This window comes from Salvia splendens, chromosome 17 (assembly GCF_004379255.2).
Source record: "Salvia splendens isolate huo1 chromosome 17, SspV2, whole genome shotgun sequence".
In the NCBI taxonomy this organism is placed as follows: Eukaryota; Viridiplantae; Streptophyta; class Magnoliopsida; order Lamiales; family Lamiaceae; genus Salvia; species Salvia splendens.
In genome coordinates, this window is record NC_056048.1 from 13,130,935 (window position 1) to 13,141,434 (window position 10,500).

Consider the following 10,500-nt stretch of genomic DNA (forward strand, 5'->3'; position numbering starts at 1 on the left):
GACGAAAATCTCCGGTGATCAGCTCGCCGGAACGGCGAAAACGCCGTCCAGCTCTCACCGGCAATCAGCGTAAGTTGTTGCTGCTTCCGTCTCCCTTTTCGGCGTGAAACGCTGTTTGCTCCCTCCGTCGTTGTCGCCCAGCCGCACAGCCAGCGCCACGCTGCTCCAAGTGATTTCCCTTCTCCATCAGCGACCTCGCGTGAACCAGCAGCGGCCGCACACGGCGGCGCTGCTCCCGATTTAGCATCGCACAACCTAGGGTTCGACTAGGGTTAGAGTTCCTTTAGGGTTAGGGTTTTGTGATGGAAGAACCATCTTCCACCACTGTCGATCGCCGCTGGGCCGGAGCATGACCTGGACTGCGGTCCTGCCGGCGGCGTGGACGTGCCCTTGCTCATATTCACATCGCCATTCGATCGCTCCACATGCTCCCACTGTTCGGCCGCAGTTTTTGGAGCATTCCGGGATCGGCGGTCTCGCCGGCGGCGCGCACGATCCATTGTTCGTTCGCGCGTCGCCGCCAGATCACCTCCCTTTCTCCCACTACGTTAACATCCCTACTTCGATTATATGTCGCCTGATCCGTGTCGGCGCAAGCGTTGACGGATCAGACGTCTCATATACTCGAATAATTCAAGTTCTTTGATTCGATAGTTCTTGAGTTCATCATGCATAACATAATAACAACTAAATACAAGAACATGTTTCGAAATAAAAAAAACGCAAGCATATATGAATTTCGGGAAATTTAAATCCAAATAATCAGAACCAAAGACTGGCTCTAATACTAATTGAAGGGGTTGGCTGCGGAAGCGTGTGTTCAAATAAATCAGATAATGAAAGCGATCTATTTAGCAGATTATTTAGACAAATTCTATTCGCGAAATTATCACATGTATCATGCTCATAACTCAAATAAAACATGTTTTAAGTATAATTGAAACCTAAAACATGCTTTTCTACGGATTAGCTATTTTACCTTGATGATTCTTCAAAGAATCGAAGATAGCTAGCGCCTTCTCCACATGAAGATCTTGAGTACTAAACCACGGATCTTCTGACTGGTTCCCGGACTGTAAACTGATGTCAGGGTGGGTTGATCTCACCAGAATACTAGGACTTAAATAAAGAAGACATAAAGTGTGTTTTCTGTCTCTTTTATTCTCCTATTTTATGATGAAATTAAGTGTGTTTTCTGTCTCTTTTATTCTCCTATTTATATTAAGTCACATATTGGGTCCAGACAGGGATCTATGAAAGGTTTTGGATATGAGCTCCCCCAATTAGCTTTTTGCTAATTAAATTGAACCAACAATATAATATCAGCTTTAATTAGAATATTACGAGCAGTCACTAGAGAAGTAATATTGAACTCCCCATCCAAATCCGAAATTAGAAGTAATCCGGGTTTCCATTGTTTGTTATTTATTTCACACGCTTAAGATAGAAACATCCATTAATTAATTAGTGTCTACTATAGCTTAATTAATTAACATCTTATTAATTCCAAGAGTGGACTCAGCAAGAAACGCTTATTTATTATTCATAGAGTAATCAAACTCCAACTGGCTAGGTTCCGAACAATAAAGCCTTATTTCGAGCTCCTCTTGAGGACGTTATCAACCGAGACTCACCTCGCGCACGATTCAACATAATAGCAATCCTAGCACCGCTAGATATTAATCACCACTACCCAATATACTAGGATTATTGGGTTGCGAAAAACCCGCACCATTTGGTAACTCAAAGTAGTGCATAATCAATACCGTATGCTCAATGTTAACGTACATTGATTAAGAAACAAACAATATCAAGACCTCGTCTTTCAGTAGATAGCATAAAGACTTGTCTCGCTGTTAGATCCGATTCAGTGCTCTACCACACCAATGTCATCTTATTTCAGTAAGGCTTAGAAATATGCGGACTGACATTGCAACCTTTCACGATAGGTAGTCTAGGCTTATCTGGGTTGTGAAATTCTTATTTTTCTTTGTTCAGAACTGACCGTGTTACCTTAAAGTGGACGACGCCCACAACCGGTCTAATAAAACAAAGACTTAGACTTTGTTAAGTTACTTATACATTTTAACATGCAATAAACATCCGTTAAATGTAAAACATAACAACATTATGACAAAAATAATCTGTTTTATTTCTTGGAAAATAACTATGCTAACTCAATCCTGTTAGAGATTGTATACTAGAAATCACCTTTAGAGTGGTTGAATATTGTAAAAACTCTTACTTTATTTTCCAAGAAATAAAACAGATTATTTTTGTCATAATGTTGTTATGTTTTACATTTAAACAGGATTGAGTTAGCATAGTTATTTTCAGTTGATCAGTTAGATAAGTTTCTTTTGTCAACCAGTCAAGTAGGATAAATCTTAGCACACTCTGTATGCGTGGCAGCAGCCATCCCCAAAATGTCAACAACACATGACGAAGCTTCTTCATCTCCGTGGGATTCGACCTTTACATCCCTTTACTAGTTAATAGTATTGCGGGTTAAGGTTTTTAAGGTTCTCTGTTCTGGTTTGCGCACCCGACGACACGTAGATAAAGCTTTAGGAATCGTCTTGATCAGTCGATCGATGTACTCTTGATCAGTCTGCGTTTATTTTCCATTTTATATTGCGTGAACTAGAAACAGAGTGACACTCCTTCAGAGATCCTATTACCATTTATGATAAAAGTGAATCAGGACTCCTATTTTCGGACAGAGTGAGTATAATTTTAATTATTTCATACAAATATTATTATTATAAAAATAATTATTTAAATTTGTAATATAATTTAAAATTATGTATCATAGTACTTAACTATATTAATAACTATAATTATAATTATTGTTATAATAGTACTAATTTATTATTATTATTATTATTATTATTATTAGAGTGAACTGCCTCAAAAGTCTCTAACAATTTTTGGTTGTGACACCACAGATCCCTAATAAAAATAAATAGCGCTGGAAGACCATAACGTTAAATATAATCACGAATGAAGTTTTTTAGCCACTTTTCGGACAAAAATGCCCAAATAGATTGAAGGGTATTTTTGGCAATCCCTAAATTCGTTGGCTTATGAATTCTGTCACATTTCTGTCAGCAACTTCTTATGTGATTTCCTAATAAGTTCTAGTACTTCATACTTGATTAAAGTTTTGTCAATATTTGTACAGAAAAAAATTTCTTATATCCCTTTATTTCTAATTAGTGGTAACAATATACTAGTTATATCATGTAAGAAATTCATTGAGAAACAACAAAATATATGAAAATATGAAGTTATTTATGCAATAAAATTCGAATCAATAATACACAGAATTAAAAATATTTCACATTTAATTAAATGATACAGTAATTATTATCTTGAAAACACTGACATTTAAAATATGTATTTCATTATATATCATCGAACTAATTTGTTACTCTAAGCCTAACTTTAAGACATTTTTTTATTATTGATATTTTATTGAGAATTTTAATATAGCTCAAATTAAAAATTTTAACATCATATGAACATTCAATCTTTAGATATAAATTGCATAGTTTCTTGTCATTCATGATAAAATTGAAACATATGTAATATTTTGAAAATATTCAAGCATGTGATATTAACTATCTAATCCTTGGAGATTTTTTTTTATTAATAATAGTATTTTAAATTAATACTATAAAATTATGATATTTTCATAATAAATAAAATTGATCCATAAATTAAGGTAAAAACAACTACTCCCTCCATTCCTGAAAATTTGTCACATTTCATTTTCGGCACTCGTTTTGGAAAAATGATAATAAATAGTTAAGATGGAGATAGTAAAGTAAAGAGATAATAATATAAAGAAACTCTTATCTACGTTAATCTCTCTCTTACTTAATTTTTCACATACTTTACTTTTTTCTATTTTTCTACTTTTCTCTCTACTTTAACTATTTAAATATTATTTTCTTAAATCTTAAATCTTAAATCTTAAATCTTAAATCTTAAATCTTAAATCTTAAATCTTAAATCTTAAATCTTAAATCTTAAATCTTAAATCTTAAATCTTAAATCTTGTCTTGGGATATATGGAGTAATTTTTTTTCTTGGAAGGCCCTTAATTGCCTACTGAAATGACATGTGTTCACAGCTTTATTTCTAAATTCCAAAATAATTTTAGAGCATCCACAGTAGTGCCGATATTCCGACGGACATTCCCGCGGACATCCCAAAAATACCTTCTGCCACGTCATAAAGACTTCTCACTGCACTGTCACGTCATAAGGACTTCTCACTGCACAGTGGCAGACATCCCCAAGGACTTCCCACAATAATAAAAATTCACAAATTCACCAAATTAAACAATTTACGGAATTAAAATTTCATTAAGTAAAAAAAGAAAAGTACATTTCAACAAAAAAACTAAAAAAAAGTACACTTCAATAAATACAAAATCCATCAACGACGACCCCTCCGCTGCTATACTTCTTCAATTATATCGTTCTGGAATCGAATATGAGCTTGTTTTTGGCGCATGTCGTGTTGGTTATTTTAGTGTAATTGGATTAACTTGATTGATCAATATTGTCATAATAAGACATCATATAAGTTTGGAAGTGCGGAGTACACGCTTGTTTGAATTCATTATTATTAGACGGGGGTTCGGGGGCAGGGACCCCGAGTTGCAGGGTCCAAGGGGCAGAGCCCCTGGCTGGGGTCGAGCTGTGGAGAAAATTTATCAGGAAATATAATTTCTGATAGAGAGAGATACTCATTAATACAAGTGGTGCGAATGAAATATAAAATAATCGGGACGTCCGCTCGGACGTCCATAAGGTCAACGCAATGACGGACGTCCGCAAGAACGTCGCGACGGACATCACGAGAACGCCGCGAAACTCCAGTGTCCGGAGCGGATGTCTATATCCGCGTCACTGCTGCTCAATGGCGGAAGTCCCGCTCGGAACTCCGGCACGCCGGCCTGACGTCAGCCGGGACGGGCGCTATTGTGGAGACAATACTAAATTGTCATATAGTCGCTCAGCATTCCCGAGTCCACTTGCGAGAGAATGGTCGTGGCTCGCACGCGCAGATCGCTTTTTTGTGAATGGTCAAATTCAAGAGCCCCACTTCCCGCATTAAAAAGCTACGCAAAATTTATACCGTTGTTTCTTTCTCCAATAATTGGAACCACTTTCTCTCTCCACTTCACTTGCTCTATACGCGGCGGCGCGTGTCTTTTACGAAGAAATGGGACAAGCTCCCTCTACCCACGGCTATCCTCCCGATTCTGTCCCTGACCTCTCCCACCCCCACCACATCCATCTCTGCGCCTCCGTCGCTGCTCCTGAAGCCGATTGGCAGCTGTTAGACCACACGGCTGAGATCCCAGACGAGTGCTTGGCTCTCGTGTTCCAATCGCTCAGCTCCGGCAACAGGAACTCCTGTTCCCTGGTTAGCCGCCGATGGCTCGCCGTGGAGGGGCAGAGTCGCCACCGCCTCACTCTGAACGCCGCCGCGCAGGTGGCGCCGAAACTCAGCTCCATCTTCACCAGATTCGACTCCGTCACGAAGCTCGCCCTCCGCTGTGACCGGAAATCCGTCAGCATAGACGACGACGCCTTGACCTTGATCTCCATCCGCTGCCCCAACCTCTCGCGCCTCAAGCTCCGCAGCTGCCGCGAGATCTCCGATGCTGGTATGCTAGCCCTAGCCACCAATTGCAAGTTCCTCCGCAAATTCTCCTGTGGATCCTGCATGTTTGGGGCTAAAGGCATGAGCGCGCTTCTCGATAACTGCTCCTCACTGGAGGAGCTCTCTGTGAAGCGATTGCGCGGAATCGACGATGGATTCGCGGAGCCGATCGGCTCCGGCGCTGCAGCGGCAGCGCTTAAATCAATTACGCTCAAGGAGCTCTACAACGGTCAGTGCTTCGGTCCGTTAATAGTTGGATCGAAGAATTTGAAAACACTGAAGATTTTGAGGTGTTTGGGGGATTGGGATAGAATGCTCGAGAGCATCACAAGTAGGAAAAATTGTTTATCAGAGATTCATCTGGAGAGGCTGCAGATGAGCGATTTTGGTTTATTTGCGGTTTCCAAGTGCCCTAATTTGGAGGTTTTTCACTTGGTGAAGGCGCCTGATTGCTCCAACGATGGGATTTTATCCATTGCTGAGAATTGTAGGGTTTTGAGAAAAGTCCACATCGATGGGTGGCGGACTAACCGAATTGGGGATGAAGGTTTGATCGGCATTGCGAAGAACAGCGTGAATCTCGTGGAATTAGTGCTGATTGGTGTGAATCTGAGCTCCGTAAGCTTAATGGCCATGGCGTTGAACTGCCAAAAATTGGAGAGATTGGCTCTGTGTGGGAGTGAAAACATTGGAGATGCTGAGATCACTTGTGTTGCGGATAAGTGCGTAGCTTTAAAGAAGCTCTGCATCAAGGGATGTCGTGTGACGGATACTGGGATTGAGGCTTTCGCGTTTGGGTGCCCTAATTTGGTGAAGATCAAGGTGAAGAAGTGCAGGGGAGTGACGAGTGAGGCCGTGGATTGGCTGAGGGCGAGGAGGGTGACGCTGTCTGTGAGCTTGGATGCCGATGAGATGGAGCCTGAGGTGCTGGAGGCTGCCACAGCCACTGATTACGCCCCCGACTTCCCACCAATAGCCAATGCTCCTTCTACGAGCAATGCAGCGCCGCGGCTACCTAATAAGTCCAGGTTTAGCCTTCTCGCTTGTGCTTTTAGAAGGGTATCAAATGCTAATGCTACTTCAAATGTGTAGAGATGCATTGTTCTCTTGATACATACATGACTTTATTCAATTCTTGATGTTGTTTGTATGTAAACTGACCAATTCATTAAGATCCCTTTTTACGGACATGATTAAATATTTGCTTCATGAGTTCATGGACATGAATGACATTAATTTTGTTTCTTTATTTCTTCGTGAGATGTTGTTCTTATCTGGCTCAATGTACTTTTCAACTTTTTCATTGTTGTTCATGTTGTTTTTTGAAGTGTGGGGTTGCATATAGTTTGTGTTACCTTTACAACATAGTCATGGACTAATCTGATTTTAATTAATCTCTTGAGAAACTTGATTAAGGGGTGTTTGGTTTGGTAGATTAGACATATCTTAGTTCCATGATATACGTTGTTTGGTTGAGTTGACTAGCATGATATTTAGTCGTCTTGACTTTCGCCTATTACCAAATTAATCTCGACTGATCGAAAACCGGTTTTGTCACTTCTATTTAGTGATTCAACTGTTTCAATGGCTACTTAGTCTTCGGCATATTGTATATAAAAATTCCATTACTTTGGAACGTGTCATAGGTTGATGTTGTGGAAACAATGGCTAGTCTTCGCCATATTGAGTATAAAAATTCCATGACTTTGGAACATGTCATAGGTTGGTGTTGTGGCAAGTCTCGTGGACTTTGAATTCGAGTTGGTCCATTACTTTTTTTTATTGATAAATGAACATAATTTAAAGGTCGTATGATGGATTTGAATACGAGACCTTTAACCTCAAGTGCTAATCAATTGACCGACAAACCAACACATGCACGTGTTGGTCCTTTGCTTTGGTTGTGCAAGTGTGGGTTGTCACTTGTCTAATTCGTGATATACTCCATCCGTCCGTGAATATGAGTCCTTCTTTCCATTTTGGCACGTCTGCGAATAGGAGCCCCGGTTCATTAATACTATAAATGGTAAAGAAGCCTCACATTCCACTCACATATAATTTAAAACTAATATATACAAGTGAGACTCATTGACGAGGATCCAAGTAATTTAAGATCCATTTCTCAAGAAATTACCCATGTTTGATCTAGATATTTTTATGAGATTGATTTTCAATTTCTCAATAAAAACAAAGGATAAAAAAGAGATCTAATCACAAAAATTGAATCTAAACTAGAAAGGATGGTAGATTAGGAAAGGAAAGCATGTGTATAATGATGAGACAAAGAGCTACAACCATATGACCTTAACCAAAAGAATGGAGACAACCCTAGACAACTTTCATTAGCTCTATCACCCCTTGGCTCCACTACTTAATGGATACACTCCATTGATGCATACCTCTACTTGAATCAATTAAGAATGGAAACAAGTAACCTTCAAGGAAGGAATTGAATACAATCCTCAAAGAGGAAACTCACTAGGGTAGTAATTTTAATTCAGCAAAATCTAAGGAAAGAAATGACATCAAAAGGTATTTATACTAGGGTCCAATTCCCAAGGAAAAGGCCCACAAAATCTGGTCCGCGTCACTCTACCCGATCGGGTGAACTTAAGGGGTGTTAAGTCACCCGGCCGGGTGAAACCTCCCGACTCCCTCACGCCTTGGACGAGGCACCCGGCCGGGTAGTTGTGTAGGTACTCGATCGGGTGTTGTTCGAATGCCTTGATGCCTCCAGTGAATGGCACTCGGCCGGGTGAGGTAGCGCCTCATAAACCACCCGACTGGGTGGAAGTACGAGTCTCGCCGCATGCTCCTCGACCTTCGTAGACTCCTCCAGCATGGCTTTTTAGATGAAAGTGGAGAGTCCCTCATGTAGGCGCCTCGTCATAGACCTCGTCATGGGCCTTCCGGGCGTGGTCGTATCACTCATATTCCACTAACTTTCTACAACCTACTGTTGTTAACATTTCTTAGAACCCGTACCGTAAAGAAATGAGACTCCTATTCGCGGATGGAGTGAGTATGTATTTGATGTTTTCTTTATTTTATTGATTTAATTGCAAATTAAATATCAGCCCTAAAATGTTTTGTCTATTTAAATAATTCAATTTTAAGACATAGTAATGTTTCAGTTTTTCATTTAGAAGGAAATTTATCTCTTTCTTAAATGATCACAAATTTATCTATTCAGGTTTTGGTTCAGGTATCATGAATTTCCCGATCTGACCCAAAAATTGCTGTGTATTGAGACTGGGTTCATGTACCTACATTTCTGAAAAATCGGATATCGAGTAGGAACATCATTTGCTGAATTCTACGTTTCATTAAAAGTTCATGGGAAATAACTTAATCTTCTTTCACATGAAATGAAAAGGATTTAATGATCGTCAGTGAAAGCAAACTTCACATGAAATGAAAAGGATTTAATGATCGTCAGTGAAAGCAAATTGGTCGTTTGTTTGCTATTTTGAAATATCTTCCCATTTATTGCAGCAAGATCTGCCCCTCCGTTGCCAACTGCGCTACGCCCCTGCGGGCAATATCTTCCCATTTATATTTTTGTGTAAAGTGAATATGCATAATTGCATCAACTATGCTATGTACCAAATGTTGGTAGATTGTGATAGCTTCGGTTTTGAGCTCGGCTGTTGAGTTCGGTTTTTGAGCTCGGTGATGGTGTTCGGTGTCAGAGCTCGGTGTTACGAGCTTAATCGAGTTCGGTGTTAGAGTTCGGTAGTTCGGCACCAAGTTCGGTAGCTCGGCAGCTCCGTGGTCTGGAGAGAACGATCAAAACATGAAGAAGAGTTCGGCTGTTATAACAACTCGTTTCAACAGCCGTTGGATGTACTTAGTTAGTCATGTTTAATCCTGACCGTTAGATGGAAAATAGCCGTTAGTTAGTTTTGAGCTTTTAATAGTTTGTTATTCTGCTTTATTCAGTAACATTTTCATCTTCCGTTTCTGGTGAATAAAATTCTCTTTCGATTTCCAAGTCTTGATTTTTCCTCTCCCAACATTCGACAATCTGTAGCTAGGATTAACAATTGGCGCCGTCTGTGGGAAAGAGGTGAAAGGAGGTTGGTTTGCGGACGATTCAAACGATCTCGATGGCGACAAGGCTTGAGGCTGAGAAATTCACAGGCAAGAATGATTACGGTCTGTGGAAGATGAAAATGAAAGCGATTCTGATCGATCGTGGTTTGGCGGCGGTTTTGGCTCCGGTAGATAAGGAGAATGCGCCAGTTCTTGATGAGAAAGCACAGGCGAAGTTCGATGAAATGATACAGCGAGCTCACAGTGCGGTTATTCTTTGTCTCAGTGATAAAGTTCTGAGGGAGGTTCAAGAAGCGACCACGGCGGTTGAGGTGCTAGCGAAGTTAGATGAGGTCTATTTGGCAAAATCCCTGGCCAATAGGCTCTATATGAAGAAGAGACTGTATTCGTACAATTTTGTAGCCGAAAAATCGATCGTCGAACAATTGGAAGATTTTAATAAGATCATTGATGATCTTGGGTCCGTGGATGTGAAGATCACGGATGAAGACAAGGCTATACTGGTCTTGAATGCGTTGCCAAGTTCGTATGATCAGCTAAGCGATGCAATAATCTACGGCAGAGATAAGCCAATCACATATGCCGAGGTTCATGCTGCGTTGATGGCGAAAGAGATGCTGCGATTGACAGGTGGGAAGGCATTGGAGACACAGGCTGAGAGTCTCAATGTCAAGAAATTCAAGAATAAGAGTTTCAAGAAAAACCAATATAATGAGTTTAAGCCTTCAAGCTCGGAGGGGAGAGAAACTCGGTCCTGCCACT

At 40.2% G+C, this 10,500-nt stretch overlaps 1 protein-coding gene across 1 annotated transcript; it reads left to right on the forward strand.

Moving 5' to 3' along the window:
• Positions 1-5,121: 5,121 nt before the first annotated feature.
• On the forward strand, positions 5,122-6,931 carry LOC121775116 (F-box protein SKIP2-like). Its single transcript, XM_042172096.1, has one exon. The coding sequence runs from the start codon at positions 5,239-5,241 to the stop codon at positions 6,772-6,774; it is 1,536 nt and encodes a 511-aa protein (XP_042028030.1). The 5' UTR covers positions 5,122-5,238; the 3' UTR covers positions 6,775-6,931.
• The last annotated feature ends 3,569 nt before the right edge of the window (positions 6,932-10,500 follow it).

Bases quoted from the DNA above. Each gene is read 5' to 3' on its own strand.
- LOC121775116 (XM_042172096.1), top strand. From the start codon at position 5,239: ATGGGACAAGCTCCCTCTACCCACGGCTATCCTCCCGATTCTGTCCCT.